We start from the raw sequence: 24,793 nt of genomic DNA, 5'->3' as shown, positions 1-24,793 counted from the left end.
TCACAGCAGTAGATTAGTGCACCGTATGTTCATGGCCAAACTAAAGTCGAACGCAAATGAAGAAAAATAATGGAGAACAAAAAGCAAGGCTCGCTCAACATCCAAAGTAAATGTAACAGTTAAGGAAACACTTCTGCACACTGCTATAGAGTGCAACAGTGATGATCAGGAAGTAAAAGTCCCATTCATATTCTCCATAAGTATTATGAGCCATAAAACTCACCACACATACAACACTGTTCGCATGTTTTCCCTGTGGTTTCTTCCTGGGTACTCTCCCACAGTCCAAAGACATGCCGTTAGTAGGGTTAGGTTAATTGATGATTCTAAATTGGTCCAAAGGTGTGAATGTGAGTGTGAATGGTCGGTCTCTGTGTTAGCCCTGCGTCAGACCTTGTACCTTGCCTCTTGCCCTATGGTAGCTGGAATAGGCTCCAGCCCCCCCCCCCCAACCTTGATAAGGGTAGGTGAAAGAGTATGGATGGATTGTTGGAAGTAATTTGCTGTGGAAAACTGGGATTTTTAATTTTTATGGGATGAGTAGTCCCTCCAATGTTAATTAGGTGCACAGTCTTAGTATCTTTGACTCTTTTTATCCAAATCAAATCTTTTTTTTTTGGTCACAATTCACCTTGTAGCTGGTTGGCTCGATTCAAGGCGTAAAATTCATTACTGAAGGACTTTCTCAGACTTCACTGGAGAACATGAGTAGAAAAAAAAAAGTTTGGTCACTCTTGTGCTCTATACCTAATTTTAATAGGGCAGAAAGCTGTAATAGGTTAGCAGTGGAAAAACAAATGTTGTTCTATTAAGAGAATGTACCTGCTCTCTAACTACTTAAAATGGAAAGATATTTCAAACATCAGACCAAACTTCCCCTCCTTAATACCACATTTGACACATTTCCCTAGGACGTTCACCATAAAAGGAGCCCAAAAGGGCCTGGACTGAACTGGTTTGGCAATTCCTGGGATCAAACCAGACAGAGGCCAAGTTTAGTCTAGAGGAGAGGCATCCAAACTAGCAGTTTCAAAGTCAGGATTCACTCACAAATCTTAACGATTTCATGAATGACTTGGCAACAATACACAAGAAACACAGCATATTTACAAGCACTGTGTGTTTTGTATAAAGGTCACATGCCACCCTGTGACAAGAATAATGCCCTTCTGCATAAAAATCTAATAAAATGCCACAAGCCTTCTTCACAAAGTCTGGCCCATCATATATGAACAGGGTGGCTAGAATTAGTTGTGATGCTCGCATTGTTGCTTAAGTTTATCAGCTAAGAAGGACCACTTTCAAGAATCAAAATTATAATAGTTTTTAAAACAGTTTCTCTTTTTCCATCAGGGAAACACTGAGCTTCACTTTTCTAATAATCACACCAGCAGTAAACAGAAAATTCAACTTTACACACTTTGAATGAGGCTATGCGACATCACGGCTACATCTGATGACAAAAGCTATCATTTTTAACCAAATCAACATGTTTATTTCTTCTGAGCGGGCCCGCTTCAAAGAAAGTCTCTTCAAAATGTTTGGAGCGCTATAATACAGTGATTTGGGCCAAACATCACGAGAATTTCCCTTTTGCCAAATCTGATTGTAAAGTACAGTACAATTCGATTAAGTCATCCAACGTCAGCAGAACCAATTCAGCACTTCAAAGAGAAGCCAGGCGGTTCCTTTACAAAACAAAGCCGACCCCAATCCCCCGTGTTCGCCTTGTAACTTTGAGACTTTTTGGTTATCAGCTCCCATCGCCCAGCTATTTTTATATTATGCAACCTACAGTGTCCCTAATGCACATATTGCAAGATTTCACATTGTAGCTGGCCAAGTTTAAAATTAGGGTTGTAAAATCACCTTTGAATCTAATAAATAAAGCGTGCGAGTTAGTTAAAGTTAGGTCACACTTATAAACAACTTGGAGTGAATGATGCCTCTTGTATTTAAAGGTGGTAGGATCAGTTCCGCTGCAGTGCTCCAAGCTATAGTTAGGGTGTGGGCTGCACTAAATGAAGGTGCACCGCTGCCCCCTTTAGGTGTCACCACAGTCATGCAAGCTATGGTCTTCTTGGGAAGGCGATGAAGTGAATGCATACAATCGTTACCATCAAGCCTTTAAAATGTAACCCTGTCCTTTATGTTGTCTTTCAGGGGAGTCCAAAGGCCTAGCCACGGAGCCCCACGAGCCCACACAAGTGCTGGCCTGCAGACTGACACGATCAAAGCCGCTAACTGGGGCAGACACACCAGCAAACATAACTGGATATGAGCTGTGAAAAGCTCCACTGGAATTTACTTAAACGCATATTTATAGTTTGCCATGTCCTCCATTTACACTGATCAGCCACAACATAAACACCCGACAGGTGAAGTGAAAAATAATTGGATTATTTAGTTAATATACTTTGTTTAGCTGGTCAGCTTTGATTTGGCTTATGTCACTTGATAGACAAAATTTAGACTCTCACACCACAAAAACTGCTGAGGCACAGCTCAAGAACATGTGGAGTCAGCCTCCACAAACCCACAGAACCAAAAAAAACCTGTTGCCAGAAATCCCTTTTCAGGCTCCGACGAGTCAGAGCCGGGATACTAATGCTGTTGCTGATCAGTGTACAAAATATTGTTAAGAGAATATTATATTTCCATAAGATTCTTCAATGGTTATTATTTACTTTAGGTCTCTAAGATATGTTTATTTTCTCTATGACATGCCTTGAGATGTTACATTTATCATTTGCACACCACTAATATTTTACTATTAAGGGCAACACATCATTACCACATAATGTACATCCAAAAAATACATCTATTGGTTTTCCATACACATGCGCACACACAGTGGCGTAGTGTACAGTTATACCCCAATGTCATCAAAAATCATCACATGGATGTCACATCGTCCAGCGTGACTGAACTGAATGAATGTTGCTCTGTGGTCTTCCTTTCCTGGCTAACTGATGTGTAAACCTTAACTGTCATAGTCTGCACTAACTGTCTGTGCATTATGTTGTTATAAAAAAATATATATATATTATTGTCTAAAATAAACATATTTACATAAAAGTTTGTGGGTGTTGGTGTTTCAAAGCAAGGAGTGCCACATGTTTGAGTTGGCAGCTATAATCTTTTTGTTTTTAATACCAGAAGAACTGAATGAGAGCTCTTTTGCTAATTAGACAAACAGGTAAACCACTGAACTATGGAGCTACACGGTTACATTCGAGTGGGGATAAACAGGACTAATCCGTTTGAACAGTTTTTTAAAAAGCTGATATTAGATGGTATCAATTTAAAAATTCTAGGTGACATCCTTTTTGAGTTGAGTTTGCAAGATTTTTTTTTGGAAAAACTTGACTTCTGACCTGGACCTTGAGGTCAAGGAATCCAAACTGGGAGCTTGGGAAAGGGGTCTGGTAACTGATAACCCTGCCTCCCATTCTACATTTAGAAATTCTGGGAACCACAAGTTACCCTCCAGTCTGAGTGTGACGCGTTCCACTGTGATAATGTGGTACTTTGAGGTATTTAAGATATGATGGAACACAATAGTTCTGTATGCAAGGAGAAGGATTTTAATTTCAATTCTTGGTATAATATAGACCCAATAAAGAGAAGATGATATTTGAGGATTAGGGTCTCTCTCTGTAATCCTTGTTAGTACTCCTGATTGTCTCATCTGACTTCATAGATAAAAACATACAGTGCTTTCTGATAACATTACCAAAGGGAAGCACGCATAGCCTAAAAAGTCTTGGTCCTAGTGCAGAACCCTGTGGAACTCCATGACTAACTTCTGTGTGAGATTTCTCATTTATATGGAAAAATTGGAATCTATGAGATAGACGATGATTCAAATTCATTCAGTGTATTTCCTTTAACTAGCAAACTCGTGCAGTATGCACACATGTTGGTTCAGTGCTCAACTGAACTTTTTGTGGGATCTGTATAAAGTATTTGTATACACAGTATAGATGATGGCATTCACAGTGCCCTAAGCAATGTTTCATCACGATTGCTCCAATTGTGTAGGAGAAGATGGGGGAACATACATAAGCTAAGATCATTATAGTGTGATGATTATGTCAAAGGTGTATTCTAGTCTCTGTATTAAAATGTTGTGATCAGCATTATTTAATAATGAGGCCTAGCAATACAAGCACCTGAGGAGATAAAGACTGTATATTTCACTCTTAAGCAGTCTTGCTCATTGATTTGTAAGATTGAGTCTACATACCCGGACAATCAGCAGTTACGCCTCTTCCGCAGCACAAGGCAGTCAGCTGAGTGAGGTTTAATCTTGTGTTTAATTGTCTTTCATTTCAGACCGCTCTCTCACTTTCCATGTAGGCGCCATGAGGGCTGTGGCCAGACGTTGAGTCTAACCAGGTCACTGGAGCTGCCGGAGGCTGCAGATAAATATTCATGAAAACCTGTTAACTCTTTCCATCTAAACACCGGGTTATTTCACTGCCTATTTTCCAATGTTTTCCTTTTTCTAACAAATGCCTCATTTTCCCTCTCAGCTAGATAGCCAGCTGTGTAAGCAATCGCCTGTCACAACTAAAAACAGCAAGCCTTAATAACCTTCCCCCTCACCCTTCAAACTTCAGTCCAGTGCTGCTCATCCCCCTTTTATGCTTGCTCCCTCTTTCTCAGCCTTGCATGTCCTTCACTCCCCTTACCCCTCTTTATTACCTCTTTCTTCAACTTCCTTTTACTTCTTCAGATTACTCTTCTGTCTGTCTTTCTTTTTTATCTGTCCTCATCCCACTTTTAAAGTTGGATAAGAATTCACAACTGAAATGAATACAACCCTGCACAGGCAGACCAGAGCACATCACAGTAAATAATACCTGCCATGTGTAAAGAGGAAAATGCTTTTCAGACCTTTTGCATGCATCGAATCTGATGCCTATTACTGACTGCATAAAAGGGCGATAAGCAAGATAAATAATGAACATATTAGATAAATGCATCTTTAAAAATGGTTGATATTATTAAGGAAATCATATTTTCCAAATAAACAGAAAAAAGGCAAATACATCACACCCCTTTCTAACTACCAAACAATGTTTGAGTTTATGAAGTCTAAATAATAATATTTATGATATGAATATTTCTGTTTCCTGCTTTTAATAATGAGCACAAATTCATCTAGAACAAGGAACTGTCCCAACTCTGTTGAATGTGCTAGAAATGCAGTAGTAGTGTAATTTAAGACATATTAGAGAGATGACTGAGCATCAGTCATACCACAAATGTAAATAGGGCACAATTGCAGATGATCTTTATTTTTTTTCCCCCCTCAGCACTCAATTTGTTTAATTTTTAATGCATGGACCTGATTTGCTGCATTGCTGCTTATATATAAGTTTCATCAACACCATGTGCAAACTGTAGGTAGAAGCAAAATGCTTTAAAAGGCAAATACAAAAATTCTAGAGAGAACATGAATCTGTTTTCCCCATTACTGTAACTGTGCTGGCTGGGACATCACGAGGGTGCTTGGGTGGTGGAGGTGAGGGGAGGGGGGTTGTTTTGTCTATAGTGCCGTAACATTTTTTTTTTTTATAACCAGTTACTTCCACACCACTTCTTTCATTATGCTGATCCGTGAAGTGGAAAGTAACGCTGGCGGAGTTGAGAGGTCAGGGACTCCTGCTGCCTAGATACATACAGTCTAATATTAGAACATTTCCTTGATTTGTTAGCAGCATCTCTGTTGTCTGCTGAGCACATGGCAACAAGCCGACCAATTGGATTTCAGGAGAATACTAAGCCCCTCGCTCTGTGTAGCAACAGTGGCATCCTTCCCTTATTTATTTATATATGAGTTTTTTCTCCCACCGACTCATTCTCATGCTTCTGTCCCCCCAGTGTGCAGCCACACCGCGCTGTCAAACTGTGCAAAAGAGTTACAGTGCTGCTCTTTTAGTTTTGCTTTTTCTGTTAGCAGCATAAGCTCTGAAATGTACATTGTACATTTAGGCTTTTCATATTTGTTTATATTTTTATAGACACTTTCCCCCCCCTCTCTTTCCTCACTGCACCCCACTGATCAGTGGAGTTTTTCCTGCGCTCTGCACGTGAAAGTAAAATCAAACTGGGGGAATGTCTCAAGAAGGCTTCATTTTTTAAGAGGACATGTTTTAGTGAAGAGGAGAGGAAAAACGCAGAGGAATGACAGCGTGGGAAAAAGATGGCACTCAGAGGGGACCATTAACTACCAAATGGAGAGGATCTTTAAAAGATGGAGGACATAGGAGGAGAAGCTGTACGGGATAGGATGAGTTGGAGGGGGATGGAGGGACAGAGAATGGCGTGAGGACCGAGGACAGTGGTTGGTTTGATCTGAGCCACGTGTGCGTCCAGCCACGTCTCTTCGCTGCTTCGTGGATACCGATGAAACGCTGGTTTCCCATGTCGCCCGGTCCCTTCTGTCTGAGCCCAGGTAGGTGCGTACTCTCCTGTACATCCAAGTTTGATAATGATCTTTCATTTTTTCAGGTTCTCTGGACGTTAGTTCTACCAGAAGCTGCCATTTTGAAAGTTCTGTTAACGTTTAGCCTTCACGTCTCTTCGTTGTCGAAGCTCTGGTACAGGATGAGAAGCTTGAAGGCGTTGAAGAAAAAAATGGCGTATATTAGCTGTTTCGTTTTTGTTGTGGGGTTCAACATTCATTGATAAGACACTAAAAACACAAGCTAAGCTGCAAAATGACCCCTCCCCCAAATTAAAATAAAACCAAAAAACTACCAAAACCAAACCGGTAACATATGATCAGTTTCTCCAGTACTATCTGAGAGACGTTGGACTGATTACCAACTGTCGCAGTTGGTCTCTCATATTTGTGAGACCAAACTGGCCACTGTCAGTGGCGTTTCAAGTGGCGTAAATGATAAGGTCACGACTGAAAGATTGCTAGTTTTTCAGATAGGACATTTTTCTGACTTGCAAACCAAAAAAATGGTTATGGTACAGCTGTGCCATCCCAGATGGATTGGGTCCGGAAAGTATTAAAACATGACAAAACTGGCTGGATGCAATAATGACACTTTTGTAAGTTTGGGCAAAATCATGTTTAGTATCTCATCTCAACTGGAAATCGACAAAATGTACGGTGAACATCAATCCATGATGGTTGCGTACCGCGTAAAACGCCATTTTCAATGGTCTGAAAATCTGTAATGTCTGTAATGTTGCATAACTTGGACACATTACATTTGACAATTTAGTAACTACATATGCTTTTTCCCCTGTTCTAAGTAATCTCAAAAACTAAATTTGACATAACAAAAAATCAGTATATATATTTAAAATCTGGTCAAATGAGAAGTATCACTCTTCTCATTTTACCACATTCATAACTACTAAGGTTTTGTTAGTATAATAAATTAAATGAAGCTGATTTGTTTTTCAGTTGCAGCGTACAATGACAGCAACTGCAATCTCTTCATTGTCAAAGACGTTATTCATCACAACACGATGTGCCACATTTGCAAACAAATTCAATTCTTAATTCAAAGATAAACACAAGAGGTCAACTATGTGGTATTGTCACATTAGTTCCCTTAAATAAGGTCTTGTAAAAGAACACAACTGTAGGCAGCCTTATCAGTATTTTCACAAATGAGCTACTTTTACATATGAAGATCTGTTACATAAATGGTTGAATATTTGATATAATATTAATGTTTTTTAATTGGATGTATTTTTAAATCTCACCAGGTATCTCTTGAATAATTCAGGGTGATACCATTTAGTGCTGAGGATTTCACGCTGCCTTGTATTTTAGCAATAAAATTTTTTTAAAAACTATTTTTTAAAATACACGCTGGTGTTTTTATATGATAGTATGTCTGTAAAAACGAGTGTGTCAGAAATTGTTGCAATTGTCTAACGAGCTTTTCAAGTCAAAATACTTCATCACAATGAAAAAAATTAATAAATTTTAAAAAATGCAAGATATACTTTATAACCCCACGGGACCTCTGCCCCTTATTTTATGGTTATTTATGATTTGACTTACTTTTCTCGATTCCACTGGTCTGTGTATGTGTCTCTGTGCATGAGAGAAACACACTAGTGTTGACTGATACATTACATTTGCATTCATTTCATTCAATGAATGCGCAGCAAAAATCTGCAAATAACGCATCGTTTTTACCCAAGTCCTAACAAGTACAGCCCCAAACGTCAACCTGGGGAATTTGCCCTCAGTAATGTAGGCAGCTTTTCAGGATTTGTCTGTGGAAATAATGTTATGCGATTCGTGGTCAATTTACCATTTTCTTGTAAACCTAGAGGATTTTTTTAAATCAGAAGTTTCATTATTGATGAATGTGTTAAGATTGAGTATTTCTACTTACATTGTTTCTAACATACAATAATTCAAGGGACAGATGTTGTAAGTTAACATCTGCGAGTTAAAAAATAAACGATAAATCTGCACATAAAAATGTTAGAGATGAACATTTAGCCTGGTTTTCACATGCTGCATCACATTTCAAGCCCTCACAGCTGATATGTGTACATCTGACTCATCAGATGACGCACTGAACACTTCATATGTAAGTAATGGGTTTTTCCTAACGTTAAAAGAATTAGTGGCATTTTTTAAGAGCACAGTTTCGCAGTACTGCCAAACACAGCTCAAATTTCTCTCAACGATGTGCAGGACGTGTTTACACTGAGAGGTCTAGCAGTGACAAAAGGCTACCAAATATCATTTCATGCCAGTGAAATTCAGCCAGTTGTATTAATAACAGGTCCAAAAACCACTGGCTTTGCCAATAGTTGCAGTAAATGCCACACTTTTGACTGCATTTACCAGTAAAATAATTGACGACGCTTATTTTTTTACCTGCTCACACCACATTTGAAGCAATGCTACTCTCACCAAAGCCTTGATGCTTGCTGTCCCGACCTGAGCAGAGCGGAGCAAGCGACAACGAAAGTGTGAGACGGAGCAAAATTAGTCACAGTATTCCTTCTTCTTACGAATTTCTTGAAAACAAACCAAGCAAAAAACAAACAAACAAACAAACAAAAAAAGATATAAGGCTGCAAACAAACCCCACAAAAACTAAATACTGCAGCAAATTTAAGATAGCAACGATTTTGACTGAAGCATCTTCTGCAAATGTGTACAAATCTCAAAATTTGAAAACTGCAAACCTTCCAATGAACATCTAAGGCTGTCTGTTTGATATTCACTGTGTCACTGCCATAGTGACTCCCAGTGACCTGGGAGGTGATGTCCCAGATCCAGTTAATAAATCTGAATTTGATCATTCACAAAAAGTTAAATAAGTCTCCTTTCCCTGCCATGCACAGTACAAATTACTTGTTGTTGCACTGCTGTTGGTTGCAGAAACAAGTTCTTAGTTTAATGCACAGTGGCCCAGGAAATCTGGAAAGTTTCCCTCTTACCGATCCATAGAAAAAATGTAAGCTATACAGGTGTATAGCTTACAGGATAGTTATGAAGTAATGTGTATAAGGATTTTGGTCAGAATAACTGAAAATTTGTGCCTTTTCTAATTTAGGTTTCCTGAGATGAGATGATGCACGGGTCCTCGAAGCACAAATTGGGCAGTTTTTCCTCAGCCTGCTGTTCTTTAGCAGTTTACAGCTTAGCTACTAGTGTTGAGGTATATAAGAAGCACTCATATCGGTAGAGTGTGATTGTTCTCCATTGCGCCCAGATATGAACCCCTTTGAGCAAACAGCGACGGAGCACAAGAGCACCTGAATAAGGAAAACTCCACTGATTATAAGGAAGTGAAAACTGGATCTATTGGCAGTGCCATCAATCTACTATATGATATGCTTAAAACCAAGACTCAAGGTGAGGAACATGCTCTACCTCCACAACACTGGGCAGCCATGAACTCTGCACTGCCACCCTCTCTCTTCTCAGCCATGAGTATAACTGTAAGCTGATAGTATGTGATCAACCACACTGTGGGGCCGACATCCTGCTGCTTCACCTTCTCAATAAAACCTAGCTGCACAACAACAATACTAAGTTAGCGCTTTCAAAATGGCAGATCAGAATTTACAGCACAGCACAGAGGACGACAACCTTCAGCCAGCTGATTACCCAACGTCATCACTAGCATCGCTACATCTCAGGGATGAGGCTGTCGTCACAAATGAGAACACCAACCAAATCGAGGATAATCCTGAGACCGGTTCAGTATGTCCTGTGGTGATGTCATCAATGTTTAACCAATCACGACAGCAGGGAGACATATCCATGGCTATCATGCCTGAGTCTCACCCAGCAGATCAAGGTAAGATTAAAACATAAAACATAAAAATGTTTTATAATGTCAAAAATCAATTTGACAGTAATATAATTTTTTATGAATGTAGCAATTATACAAAAAAGATGACAGAATGATCAAGAAACGACAACAACAAAAAAGAACAGACATGCTGGGTTCTCTTCTTTTTGGGGTAACAAACAAAACCACTTCTGTGAAAATGACCAAATTAAAAAAATATTTTGGCACAGAAGGAATCAGGAGGCTCGAAGGATAGAAGACGAGGACTGTCATTTCTGTTGACCGGCCACTTTGTTATGTGAAAAAAGTGCATTTAAGGTAAATCTTCAACATTAAGTTTTCTCGTAGTCAAAGGAGCTTGCAAAGAAAAGCGTCTGGACTTCTTTAGGTTGCTTGAAGACGTCCAGAAAACAGCTTAAACAACCGGAGTATCAATGTGTATAACCATCACTCTATGTGATAGGTTATACTGGCTAAGTTTCGCTAATGAAACTATGACACAAATGTAAAGTTTAAAAACCAACCAAACAAAGACAGACAGGTTAAATATTTTTGTCAGGTCTGAGGCTTTCATGCGGTTAGCTAATGTTGACGCTATGAGGGCTCAAAGATGCTGAAAAAAGTTGGGGATTAAAAAGTGCTTATGTTTGACCCAAACATATGGACTTTTATTAGCTTGTAAATATTTTCATGGGTACATTACACAATAAAAGATAATTATTAGGAGCCAGTGGACAGAGGCTGAAACACTTTCATCTTAAGGAAGCTTGGAGGCTGTTGAAACACTATCAAACCAAATATTAAGATTAGTTTGCAACATGTGGGGCATGTCTCCAAAGGTTGATTCTGTTCATCTGGATATAGCGTTTTCAGTAGGAGAAACGTTTCATCACTCATACAAATCGCTTATTCAGTCCCAGCTGACTGCAGATTTCCCCAATCTTATAAACATGAGGGAATGGTTTAAAAAGGAACCAGCAGATGGCAGAATTTACCCTTCGATGCGCTAAGACCGAGTGACATGGTGCTCTGTTTTGCTTCTGCTGAACTCCAAAAATACTACAAATAGTATTTCAAGTTCTACACACAGTTGTTTAGGGAAGTTGGCACACCCAGGTCAGTGGACCTTCAAAGGTGCAGAAATGCTACAGTGCCTTTATTTAAAAAACAAAACATGCATTTCAGAAGTGTAAAAAAGCCAGCAGCACTTTTAGCCCAGAAGACCAGTTGACTTTTAACTGGAATCAGGTAAAGAGAAGAAGCATTCTCCTGGCAATCCTTCCAAACAAACTTGTGTTTTTGCCTTTTCTGCGAGCACTGAGCAGTCTGACCTTGGGCGAATTTGCTGGGATGTCTCCTCCTAAGAAGATTGTGGTACTGCGTCAACACACTCGAACGCGCCAAACCAGCAAGCTATCAAAACGTCTGCTTTTATAGAGGCGCTCGCACTCATTGATGATCACTTAATCAAGTGCATCTGATTAGCAGCACCTAGCTGCCAATTACCCTCTTAATTCCTATGGCAGCAGTAAAGGTGGGCTTAGTTTTTCACGCTATGACACAACACCATTGCTATAGTTTTTTTTAAACATTACAAGCTACACCACGTTGAGGAGGAAAATAAAGCAAAGAAACCTAAAGTTAATGAATCTACCATCTACTATCCAGCTTTTTTTTAGTTGAACAGCTTTTATTAGGTTTTTATACAAGGCAAGTTTTGACAGAGCTTCACTGTGTGTAGACCCTGGGTTAATGAGTTGACACCCTTTCTAATTTTACAACAGTATAAGTATGATTCCCCCAACACACAGCTCTTTCTGGAGCAACGATTTCAAGCATCTCCAGGCATGCCTTCACAAGTGGTGAGGGGACGATTTATGTCAACTGCTTAGAGCACACCTCTTATTGCACTCAGTGCTCGTGTTGCATGTGTGTGTGTGTTTACATGCTGGGAAACACAAAGAATTCCCACATAAATGTAATGATTGCCGAATATGCCTGACAGACGGGGTCTCACGTTTCCCTGCTATCCTAATGTAACACTGACACAACCACACACGGCGGGGTAAAAATCACAAGCAGCCACAGTGGAGCATCAGCTCTGGATCTTCAGGCCAACATTGCATCTCGCTGTAGACAGCTGTTGTTTGTTAGGCGAGGCAAGGCGAGGTCGGGCACTAAGCAGCGACGAGTCTAGCCGAGTGTGCCTGAGCGAGGAGTGCCAGTTCTGGTATTTTAGGCAGTCAGACACTGTCACCTGTCAGCGAACTAGTCTAGACACGGTCTCCCACGTGGTGCGAGAATAAGCTACACAACGATATCAACCTCTCAGCAGCTAGTCAGGAGGACGGCAGTGTGTGCAGAACGGCCGCAGAGCGCAGATCGCCAGATACAGACTGATGTGAACAGGCAGGGAGGGTAACGCTGGGTTGTTTTACGGTTGATGTTTCAGAGTTCTTGGAAAGTGAAATGGGCCAAAGTGAAAGTGAGGCGCAGTCCGACACCCTGGCAGCGTTCTTGCAGGACCTTTCCTCTCATGATCATAATGATGGTACGTCTCTTCCAGGAAAAACCAACAGCAGCAAGGAAGGAGGTGCGCTCCAATATATTTGCAACGGACTGTTTACTCCTTAGCAGTTTTGTTTCAAATTAAGGTAAAATGTTTTATCCTACTTAAAAATGTAACTGCATTTTTTTCTATTCAGAAATATATCCAGAGAACAAAATATACAAAGCTATGGCAGAATGTGACTGCGGCGCTGATGACCACCAGCTTTTTGAAGCAGAGTGGTACTGGGGCAACATCTCAAGGTACTTTATATTTCTATCACTTTTTCTTTCTTTCAGCCAACACCACTGTTACAGCATATCTAATTTTATTGACGTTGTCTTCCTCCGACCGTTATAATTAACAGAAACCTTCATGTCCATTTGATTTGTTCAGAGAGGAAGTAAACGAGATGATGAGAAACACTCCTGATGGTACATTCCTGGTTCGAGATGCTTCCAGTAGGATTAAAGGAGAATACACGCTGACATTAAGGTAACTACTAGAAGATTAGTGACAAGTATGCATATGGATACACTTTCATAAAGTGTATCAAACACAACTAGTTAAAGACTGTACTAGGTTTTATAAGTTTTATTGCTGCATTGCAACCAGTCATCAGTAGTCTGTATGTGAAAACAAAGTTAACCCCAAATTAAATATATATATTGTAGTCAAAGGTTAGTTATTATTTCCTGGTCTCGGAGTCTAAGTTTAGTTTTACTGGTTTTAAAGTGTAACTTTATACGTTTTGTGGTTTCGCTCTAATTTTAGCGGAATTGGGACAGACCAGGTTTCAGATATAAAGCTTTGTTGATTAGAGTTTGGCGTAGACTCCAATGTTCAGCAACATAACACCCTGTCCCCACAAGATGTGTTTCACGAGTGTTTTTCCAGTCATCCATCTTACATTTGGATGAAAGAACACACACACACACACACACACACACACACACACACACACACACACACACACACACACACACACACACACATTTTAGAGATCTAAAAGTCTCCTGTCAGGAAAAGCGAGAGTGACTAAACAGAACCAGGAGAGGCTCCAATGGGGAACAAAGCTCCCTACTTGCTAGCCTAAAATGACAAGAAGTACCATGTTATTTATGGGACAACTATCCTTTGACTTTTGCAGAAAAGACGCTTCAAACAGACTAATTAAAATCTTCCATAATGGCGGCAAGTACGGCTTCTCTGAGCCACTGGCTTTTTCCTCTGTAGCGGATCTGATCCAGTATTACCAGAAGAAGTCACTGGCCCAGTACAACTCTAAACTGGATACACGGTTACTCTATCCAATATCCAGAAACCAGCAGGTAAACTTTTTGGGGCAATTTAACTGTGAACTTTTGTTTTCTTACATTACAACATCGCAACAAGACGTAATCAACTGAAGACTTTTACCACATGGTCTGTTACTGGTATTGGAACAAACCGCCGTGCTAATGTCCAGACTAAATCCTTTTTTACCGTTTTGTGCATATAGCAGCAGGTTGTGATGGAAGCTGACATTGATGCAGCTGGAGAACAGCTAAGGATATTTCAGGATCAATACAAAGAAAAAAGCAAAGAGTATGACCGCCTATTCGAGGAGCTGAATCTGACCTCCCAGGTACATGATCTTAATCCTTTCTTTTCAGAGCGCTTTCCTTTAAAGACTTAAAAACAAACGGTTTGTTTTCTCTTCTTCCTAGGAACTGCAGAGCAAGCGAACTGCCATTGAAGCTTTCAGCGAAATCATTCGGATCTTTGAGGAGGAATGTGAAACCCAAGAGCGCTACAGCAAGGAATACATCGACATGTTCCTCACATTAGACAGCAGTACAGAATCCGAGAAGTACGTTCACAAAGCACCTGGTTTTCCACTTTTTGTTTAAAAACAAGTTGAATTAATAATAGTTGCTAGATTAGTTGAGTAATTCCTTCATTTTTACTTTCAGAATTCAAAACAATTCAGATGAACTACAGTCGAGGGTGGAAGAGATCCACAGCAGCAAGAAGAAGTTAGAGGAGGAACTGAGGAACAAGGCACTGGTTCACATGGAGGTCGACAGGAAAATGAACAAACTGAAGCCTGACCTTGTGGAGCTCCGGAAGCTCAGAGATCAATACCTGGTGTAAGTTCAACCCTTCACTGTCCCATGTTTAGGGTTGTTGTACAGTGGTTCCAATTTAGGTCCCAAAATTTCCAAAATAACAAGAGATCGGTATCAGCATGGGCCAAACTATGACTTTAAACATTGGTGTCAGGGCTGGATTTTACAATCAGTGCGTCAGTGAAGCAAGGACTGAAAGACAAAACACAGTGTGTCCTGCACAGCGTCACAGCTACTGGAAGATGCGTGTTGTGACTTCACAGTCAAACGAGTATCTCAATCTGATTCTTACATTTCATCACATACCAATAACACAGCTGCGTTATAAACATAGAAAATAAATTCTCCATGTTGTCACAGCTGTGCAGCTCGACTATGCTTGGTATGGAGCTTTATCATAAGCCTGATTGGTAGTGCGTGTCTTTCTAGCCAACTGTTACCCTTTCACACGAAGTAAACCTGAACAAGTATCAATATAGTTAGCCTAAAGCACAACTGTAAATGTACTTAATTTACTGGGCAGTACAAAAAACAAACAAACATGTAAATACTGTATCTCTCTTTTTACTGTGTAACCCTTTGATCGATGTCATTGATCTGGATTGGATTTCTAGCATATAGGTGAAATAATCTCCTTTTTAAACTTTAAAGTGACATTAGTGAATCAATAATCATCCACTAATACAAAGTGTGTGCTTCTTTGTAATAAGTGCTTATACTTTTAGCACTTTAAGTATATTTTGATGCTTAAAGATTTGCACTATTACTTAACCAGTGGTCGCAATCCTTCTTTAAGTAAAGGGACTGAACACTTAAAGAGTAAAGTCAATGTTCTACAGCGGCACTTTTTATGAATACCATCCGTATTAGGCGAAAGTGATGCCAGTGAGTCTGAAAATCATAGCTAATGTTTTCTACACCAATTTACTGCTCTGTATTGATTTGGATTTTCTGATCAAATAGCCTGATTACTCATTGGTGTTCCTTTAAAAAAAATTAGAAATCCTGGAAATTACCCTGATATACATGTAACAGCACTCCAACTGTTTTTTGTCCATGTTTCAGTTGGCTAACTCAACAAGGCACCAGGCAGAGCCAGATAAATGACTGGCTCGGTATTAGGAGTGAAGAAGAAGAGTAAGTATCCTTTTTCTCTTGGCCTGTGGCCACATTAGTCAAATCTTTTGGAGTAAAATGTCACAAAGGCATGTTCACTGACAACACACATACTGTATATGTGGCTCATCATGCCACCCATGTTGCTATTTTTGGTTCATATGATCGATACTAACACCAACACTCAACAAAACTGAGCACAACTGCTTCAAATCATCATACCGCTCCCTCTCCACCGGCTAGCCCATACACCCTAGCAGATGATACCCACCAGGAGGAGAGGAGCTGGTACGTTGGTGCTATGAGACGAAAGGAGGCGGAGGAGCTGCTGAGAGGGAAGAGAGATGGGACATTCTTAATCAGAGACAGCCAGACTCGGAGAGGCTCCTTTGCCTGCTCTGTCGTGTGAGTGTTTTAGGTACTTAATGTTTGGATGCTCTGTAGATAAATCCCGTAGATACCAAATAATCAGTTTCCTCTCTCATACAGTGTGGACGGGGAAGTGAAACACTGTGTAATTTACAGGACGTCCACGGGATACGGCTTCGCTGAGCCCTACAACCTGTACTCATCACTGAGAGAGCTCGTCCTTCACTACCGTCACACATCCTTGATCCAGCACAACCAGCAGCTGAATGTAACCCTGGCCTGGCCCGCTCTCAGCCAGCAGCCCAGCTGAGACACACCAGCACACACCCAGTAACAGTACTGTGGACACACCCGAACAGACACTATTACCAGGCTCAAAACAGCATACCGGTTAGTGTCATCACCGCACTAAAATATTCAGTGCTAAAATTGGATAATAATCTAAACATTGCTTTTATGCCAAACAAAAGTCATTTTATTACTCTTTTGTTATTATTATAATTTCTGTGTTTAAAAAGCCAATTTACTTTTCATCACCAGCTAAAGTTTGCCAGAAGCTTTTGCAGAAGTCAGCAGTAAATATTCAACTAAACTGTCCTAGTACAGAATTCAGCCTTACTAGTTTCCCCAAAGTGTTGCAAAAAGCTGTGCAGTGAATTGGATTCTGAATACAACACTTCCATTAAAAGAGTAACTAAAGCAAAGGCACAAAATATTTAGGAAAACACAAATAACAAAATTTGTCATTGCAATGTTGATTTCAATTATTCTTTAGTCCTGAAGCTAAAACAATCCAGCACAAGTTTCTGTATTTTTTTCTAGACGCAAGCACAAGCACTATTTTAATGAAGAAGCCAAATATAAAATAGCTTCACCGCTATCAAGTTTTTGTATTTATAGTTGGCCACTCCTGACCTCTACCACACTTGTTTTAACTTCTTTGAACATAAACAAACCAGTGTGCATTTCTTAAATTGATTTCTTAAGCTTCGTAATCATCTAACAAATGCATAGAAACAGTGAAGCAACAACAATATGAACAGAAAAAAAGCCCAGTATGGGACAGAACCACCCTGCATTGCTGGCTATGGTTATTTTAAGGCCAGAGCAAACACACAAACACTTTCAAAATAAGATAGCCTGAATACACACAGAGGATTGGATTCCTGTATTTTAAGACTTCTCCAGTTCAACTTCACATTTAGATGATATTGATATTTTCATTTTCTGATAAGGAGCAGCACATTTGGATCAAAAAGTTTTTGAAATACCAGGTGTTGGGTGTAAGTGTGTGGGGTGTTAGAACTAATGGAGCAAGAGGTTGAAAGGCTAGTCTAACTGCTTTAATGGTGACTGATCTGGTCACATTTGAGGCTTCTTAGGCACAAACATGACATTACAAAACTACATTAAGTTGTAGTTATGAAAACTAACCTTAATAAGGGTCAGTAAGGAATTTGACAGGATTTGGACCTGCTCAGTGAGAAATCTAAATTTAACAGTCATTTGGTTTGAAGTGATTTTGGTTGGAGTCCAGGAGATTTGTTAATTCAATTCAGTTCTATTTTATTTATTACAACAACAGTCGCCTCAAGGCACTTTATATTGTAAGGTAGATCCTACAATAATACATACAGAGAAAAACCCAAGAATCATATGACTCCCTATGAGCAAGCACTTTGGTGACAGTGGGAAGGAAAAACTCCCTTTTAACAGGAAGAAACCGAGCGGCAGAACCAGGCTCAGGGAGGGGCGGGGCCATCTGCTGTGACTGGTTGGGGAGAGTGAAGGAAGATGGGATAAAAAACAAAGTTAAGAAGTCTGATGTGAGGTGCCCTTACAAGGTTATACTACAGGACTTCCAGGTTCATAGCAAACTGTAGAATAGTGCCTTTAAGTGCTTCTTTCCAACCAACAGACAACAACAGTCTGATGAACCAAACAGATAGACAAACCAATCTCTAGTTGAATATCTTATAACAAGGTAGTTGCTACTTCCCCAAATGCATGGCGTCTGATTATCAAAACAAAGGTTAATGATTTTAATGATTTTAGCCATGACCCTGGTGGCTACAAACTGTCAACAAAAGACACAAGGAAAAAGAAGCAGGTATGATTGGTTTGTGAAAGCAGTGTGTGTGTTGTGGCGTTTTTTAAAGGCTTTATATTGAGTTTAGATTTTAAATTTTCTACTTTTTTGGATTGAGAATGATAAAAAAAAAAAATAAGGGGGATTGGTACCCACTAACAAATTTCGGTTATATCAACACCCCTAGCACATAACATAGAGACTTACAACTGACCAAACAGCTGTAACAATTTTTATCATTACTGCTAGAATTTTGCAGGCATATTCGCTAGCTAGGTATTAACTAATAATGTAAAGATTCCAACTATGGGGACCAAAAACTGTATGTTACAATTAAATTAGATAGGTAATGATTTTTAGTTTTTTGAACCACACCAGCAGACCATACCTGAGAAGTTTTTTTTTCCTCTTAAGTGTAAATGAGATATATACACGGTAGAAAATTGTGTCTATATTGATAAAAGTATCATTTAAAATTAAAACTGTTTACATTTCAGATCTATCCAGGTATGTGTATCCCTGGATAAGTAGCAGGTTTGTAACCCAGGGACTTCTTTGATTGTGCAATTTTTGAGCAGAGATGAAGTGGTGCTTGTGGATATCATCGATTAAACTATTTTTATAGAGGAGAACACAGCAGTGAATAAACCTTGGTCTGCCCATGAATTAAGAAACAATTAAACATATATAAAGATATGAAGAGTTAATTTTACATATCGTGACCTGTATATATTTTTTCTTGTGTCATCGGGTCACATTAAAATGCACTTCTCTCTTTATGGTCACACGTTCTTGATTGTCATTGCGTATGTACACTTGAAGTTAAATGTCAGACTGTTTATTGCCACGAAGGGAGAGAAACTGTCAAGTTCCTACTTTGTGGCAGTGAAAAGGTGTATATGTTTGATTTTTGCATGCTATTATTGTGTAACAGGTTTTAAAAGGTATAATGCATATTACTAAATCAGAATATTATGGCTGGAAACTGTTTTGATACCAGTTCTGGTATTAGAATGACACCAGCAGCTATGAAATCAATTTTGTTTAGCCTCCATTAATGGTGCTAGGCACTTATTGCTATAGTTTTCCTTTAATGCGTCTCTTTCGATCACCTGTCAGTATTAGTCAAACTGTGACGAGTTCTTTATCAAAGCAAATGGAAATGTTTTCGTGTTGGCCGTGGTCTGTCGTGCTCGTAACCACATCAGTCTGTGAAATAGTGTTGCACAGTAGTAAACTGTCCATCGCTGCATTGCACAGGTCGCGGACGGAGTGCGCCACAATCGTCACATGACAGCGCGAAGAGGAGTGAAAGCAAAATGTAGGCGCCCGTCCTCCGCCACGTTATCTCGTTGTCGTCTTTTTTGTATTTTTTGCACACTGAATAGAGTCTATAACTGCAATATATATATATATATATATATATATATATATATCTCTTCTAAAAATGAAGTGTTAGCTATATTGGTAAATTTTGTAGCAAGAATTTAAAATATGAAATCAATTTACACAGGTTATATGTGCACAAAGACCACTGCTCTGTGGAGTTTAGGTTTAAAGCATAGCATTTGCACACACGTAACTCCACATTTGAGGTGGAGATGCTGTGACTGTCTTCACCCTGTTACTAAGGCAGGTGGACATGTGGGATTTGTAAATATGGTCAAGTTGCTCATGAGATTGATGCATAGTAGCACTGATTTTTAATATATATATATATATATATATTTATCTTCAGTTGGTGGCATCTTCATTGAGCTGACCACTTAACAGGATTTGTACTTCAGCAAAGTCATGCCTCTTTCTAATTAGCATTTGCACAATTCGGTCTTTTTCTGTCTCTTCGTGTATCTTAATGTTTTATCACTGTGCAAACAAAAACAAAATAGAGATGGTGAAATGATCCCTGCAGGGGATCATGAAGTGTCATCATGATCTGCTACCTAATGATACAACCACTACCATGTTGTATCTGCTGCTGTATATGAATAGAAATATACACAATGGCTACAGAAATTTAACAAATATTCACATATGTTACAAATACACAGATGTTAATTATCAAAGATAGGCTCTTTAACCAGCCTGCTGAGGTTTATAACTAAATAAAAGAAACAAATGATTGCCATTTAGCGTTTGACCTTTAGAACTGTGTAGTCCTTGAATTTGTATGTGCGAATCATATTAAGGAGGTTTAGTACCAGTAATATTTGTTTTTTCCCTTCAGGAACCTCCAAATGTTTGTTGGCATTTATGCTAGATACCACAGATTTGTGGCATGAAAGTGAAAATCGGTCTACCGTAATTAGTTTATGGGAAAGTAACAGCAGAAACAGTTATGTTGAGGTATTAGTTATGTAGGGCAAGAAAGATGGTGTGGCATGTGTTCAGGTACAGTATTATGATGGAGGTTAGTAAGTATGTCAGTTGGAGGTGGAATGTGGGGATGGATTAGGTGGAAGGAGGCTGGTGAGATATTTGTATTCACCCAATCTCTTGGCTGTTGCCCTTTCTTTCATGCCGTAACCTGATGAGATCTAGCAGGTCACGTGATGTGGAACTACTTAGTATAGAATATATATCTGTTTTCTTTCTCACGATGAGCTGTGCATTTGATCCGATGCCTCTGTCTCTGGCTCACATGCATTATCGTATTTGTTAAAATTATGTTTCTGTATCTTTCATTTTTATCTTTTCATTGTGTCTGTATACACTTGTTCTTTTTTTGTATCTGATCTAAAGGATTTAGCTGCATTAGTTGTACGACTACTGCTGTGAGAAAATACTGTTATTGTAACTGTTTATTTACTGTATTGATTATGCAATAACATTCAGCTTGTTGTCTTGAATCAGAATCAGCTTGTGCGTCCTTTGAGGAGTTATAGAAGAAAAGTGGTATTAAACTTCTTCTCCTTTTTTTTTTTTTTTTTTTTTTTAATGTAAACCCCAATTTTACCAACTTCAGAACTGTACTGTTCATGTATGCACTTTCAGATCCCAAATAAAAGATTATAGCTTCACGGGTTGTTTGGAGTATTATTTAATGCCATCATTTCAGCACCTTGTTGGATCTCTCTAGATGGCGTCACAAAACAGCAGCTAATGTAGGCTAGGTCACCGATCTGTAACGGCTTACAGATTATTAGCCATTAGACTGCTGTCATACAAGCTAGAGTACTTTATCATTTTATCTTATTTATATTCTGGTCAAAGTGGACTTTATTATTATATTTGTTTATTTTTTGTTGTTTGTTTTTGTTAACAGTAGGGGAGACCGGGGATAGTTGTAACGTGGGTCAGTTGTAACACTTCCAATTTCTCCAATCAGGGCTAAGTTTCAAATGATGTGACTCATCCTGTGCATGCCCAATTCAGTTCTGCTATCACATGTGAAAAATCAGCACATTTTGTCAAACACAGACAATTTAACATGAAAAAAAGTAATTTGTATGCCAAAAAGTAAATTTTTCTACTTTATTTCAATTTGTAATAGCATTATCTGCTTTGCAGTTAAACTCATCAAACTTGAATTATGTTATTTGTATGTCTATGGGGATATATTCTGTGTAGGTCTTTAGTGCTAATGTTTTAGCCGTTGGCTGTAATGTTAGCGAGTTCATGGCTATAGGAGTCTGGGTCAGTTGTAACAGCAACAGTCTGGGTTAGTTGTAACAATAATGCAGATGTTACCACACTATTACTTTAACTTATATTAACCCTTGTATGGTGTTCGGGTCTGTGAGACCCGTGTTCAGTTTTTTTCAAAAGAAAAATTAAACAATTAATTATTTTTTCACGTGTAAATGTGTTGTGTCTTTCCACTCACTCCACTTGATTATAACTGATTTATTTATAACATTTTATATAAAAGAAAAACGAGAAGCACATTAATTCATAAATGTGATCTAACAAAGGTAAAGGGAAAAAATTAACCATGTTTGCTGTTCATATGTCTTGTAATTGGGATGAAGTAAACATCTGTTGAGTAATTTAACATAAAATTGTTTGATAGTGTTAATTTGGAAAGCCAAAACTCTAGCGGGTCCACCAGACCCATGAACACTGGCTGAGTAACAAAAATACGAACACCACACAAGGGTTAAACAAGTTGGGGCAACGACATCAACAGAGAGAGGTTCACTGGTCGCTTTTGTATATGTGGTTAATGCCATTGGCAACACAATTCCTCCACTGTTTGTGTTCCCACACATACATTATGCAGACCACTGTGTCAGAGATGGACCAGTAGGAAGTACTGGTAGTGGAAATAAATCAGGATGGGTGCAAGAAACAGATTTCCTCATCTTTCTGAAGCAAACCACACCAAGGTAAGCCATGATAAAAAGTAATGGAATTGCGATGCTGGTGAACAACTACATTTTTTCAGCTTCATTGTTATGTTCAAAATTGGTGCAAGAGTTGTAGGTTATAATGCCCACTGAGCCAATGAGGCCAAACTCAAGGAAGACCAACCAAAATTAAGGAAATATTCAGTTGCAGAAAATTCCATAATTTGTCTTTTTTGGGGGGTTGGAATATGTTCAAAGTTAGATTTCTGCATTCTGTCACACACACACAGCTACATAAATGGATGAAAGTGCATTCATGTGTTGAATAAACAAAGATTACATGTTAATGTTTTGTTAGTACCCTTATTTCATTGTGTTACATTTTACCCCAGGATGTGTTACAACTAACCCAGACTATGGGGTTAATTGTAACATTTCACTCTTTGTGTTTGAGACCATACCATGCAATGGGTAATTGTGCTGCAGAGAAAATAGCTGCACTATTTAATAGCAGAGACATGTAAATACTTTGAATTACATTTTGAATCCACTACCTTAAAAGAGCTTCAATTTACAGACAGAAATGTCAAAAATGTTACAACTATCCCCGGTCTCCCCTACAGATCCAGTGAGAGCACGTCAAAAGCATGTTACAGTACGTGTCAACATCCAGCAACAGCCCATATTCAGTTTCAACACTGTTATCATTTGAATTAAGATTTTTAAATGTGAAAGGGGTTTGCAAGGCACTGCACGTATGACATTATGCATACAAAAGCTTTTGGTCCCTGTGAATTACATAATCATGTGTCAATGAGTCACACCATGAACGCCAATTATTGACAGAGACAATGAGCAGCCAGGGCTGCCCTTTGTCTCCGGTTCTGTTCATAATTTTTATGGACAGGATTTCTAGGCGCAGCCAAGTGGCGGAGGGCTTTCGCTTTGGTGGCCTCAGAATCTCATCTCTGATTTTTGCAGATGATGTGGTTCTGTTGGCTTCATCGGGTGGGGGCCTCCAGCTCGCACTGGAACGGTTCGCAGCCGAGTGTGAAGCAGCGGGAATGAGGATCAGCACCTCCAAATCTGAGGCCATGGTTCTCAGCCGGAAAAGGGTGGAGTGCCCACTCCGGGTCGGGGATGAGTTCCTGCCCCAAGTGGAGGAGTTCAAGTATCTCGGGGTCTTGTTCGCGAGTGATGGGAGAAGGGAGCCGGAGATCGACAGACGGATTGGGGCTGCAGCTGCAGTAATGCGGACGCTGCACCGGTCCGTCGTGGTGAAGAGGGAGCTGAGTGTAAAAGCGAAGCTCTCAATTTACCGGTCGATCTACGTCCCTACCCTCACCTATGGCCACGAGCTGTGGGTAGTGACCGAAAGAACAAGATCGCGGATACAAGCGGCAGAAATGAGCTTCCTCCGAAGGGTGGCTGGCCTCTCCCTTAGAGATAGGGTGAGAAGTTCGGCCATCCGGGAGGGGCTCAGAGTAGAGCAGCTGCTGCTCCACATCGAAAGGAGCCAGCTGAGGTGGTTCGGGCATCTGACAAGGATGCCCCCTGGGCGCCTCCTGGGTGAGGTGTTCCAGGCATGTCCCACCGGGAGGAGGCCCCGGGGCAGACCCAGGACACGCTGGAGAGATTATATCTCTCGGCTGGCCTGGGAACGCCTTGGTATTCCCCCGGATAAGCTGGAGGAGGTGGCTGGGGAGAGGGAGGTCTGGGCCTCTCTGCTTAGGCTGCTGCCCCCGCGACCCGGCCTCGGACAAAGCGGATGAAGATGGATGGATGGATGGATGGATGGATGGATGGACAATGAGCAACCGTCTTACTTATCTGCTCTTGAACTCTCTTCACCTTTTAGCTTCTTAGTAAGTTCCAATGCAGTACAGATTCAGTGGTGTGCCTTACTCTTCAACGCAAACGTTAGCCACCCTTTGATCTCAGTAAGAGCAAAAATAGCAGACTTT

The 24,793-nt window shown here is 39.7% G+C and overlaps 2 protein-coding genes across 5 annotated transcripts in view; both read left to right on the top strand.

The window, feature by feature from the left end:
* Positions 1–3,078, top strand: part of kank3 (KN motif and ankyrin repeat domains 3) — a 43,465-nt gene extending 40,387 nt beyond the window's left edge. For both annotated transcript variants that reach the window (XM_076874349.1, XM_076874347.1), the window contains exon 12: positions 2,164–3,078. In XM_076874349.1, coding sequence (XP_076730464.1) covers positions 2,164–2,181 — 18 coding nt within the window. In that variant the 3' untranslated portion in view covers positions 2,182–3,078. The remainder of the gene's footprint in view (positions 1–2,163) is intronic.
* Positions 3,079–5,883: 2,805 nt separating this feature from the next.
* On the top strand, positions 5,884–21,560 carry LOC101463777 (phosphatidylinositol 3-kinase regulatory subunit gamma). Of its 3 annotated transcripts, none has more exons than XM_004564817.3 (12): positions 5,884–6,466; positions 9,564–10,313; positions 12,760–12,900; positions 13,013–13,118; positions 13,252–13,350; positions 14,006–14,186; positions 14,360–14,482; positions 14,565–14,707; positions 14,811–14,987; positions 16,032–16,103; positions 16,326–16,487; positions 16,572–21,560. In XM_004564817.3, the coding sequence occupies exons 2-12, from the start codon at positions 10,061–10,063 to the stop codon at positions 16,759–16,761; spliced, it is 1,647 nt and encodes a 548-aa protein (XP_004564874.1). In that variant the 5' UTR covers positions 5,884–6,466; positions 9,564–10,060; the 3' UTR covers positions 16,762–21,560. The 3 variants fall into 3 exon arrangements, with proteins under 3 accessions (XP_004564874.1, XP_004564872.1, XP_004564873.1); XM_004564815.3 differs by having other exon boundaries at positions 14,357–14,482; XM_004564816.3 differs by having other exon boundaries at positions 5,884–6,470; positions 14,357–14,482.
* Positions 21,561–24,793: the final 3,233 nt, after the last annotated feature.

The sequence above is a fragment of the Maylandia zebra genome, linkage group LG15, assembly GCF_041146795.1.
Source record: "Maylandia zebra isolate NMK-2024a linkage group LG15, Mzebra_GT3a, whole genome shotgun sequence".
In the NCBI taxonomy this organism is placed as follows: domain Eukaryota; kingdom Metazoa; phylum Chordata; class Actinopteri; order Cichliformes; family Cichlidae; genus Maylandia; species Maylandia zebra.
This window is presented reverse-complemented; position numbering and strand designations above follow the sequence as displayed.

Excerpts from the sequence above, each read along its gene's own strand:
- LOC101463777 (XM_004564815.3), top strand. The coding sequence starts at position 10,061 with ATGGCAGATCAGAATTTACAGCACAGCACAGAGGACGACAACCTTCAG. Across the intron at positions 10,314-12,759 it reads GTCTCACCCAGCAGATCAAG|AGTTCTTGGAAAGTGAAATG; the intron begins GTAAGATTAAAA and ends TTGATGTTTCAG. Across the intron at positions 14,483-14,564 it reads AGCTGAATCTGACCTCCCAG|GAACTGCAGAGCAAGCGAAC; the intron begins GTACATGATCTT and ends TCTTCTTCCTAG.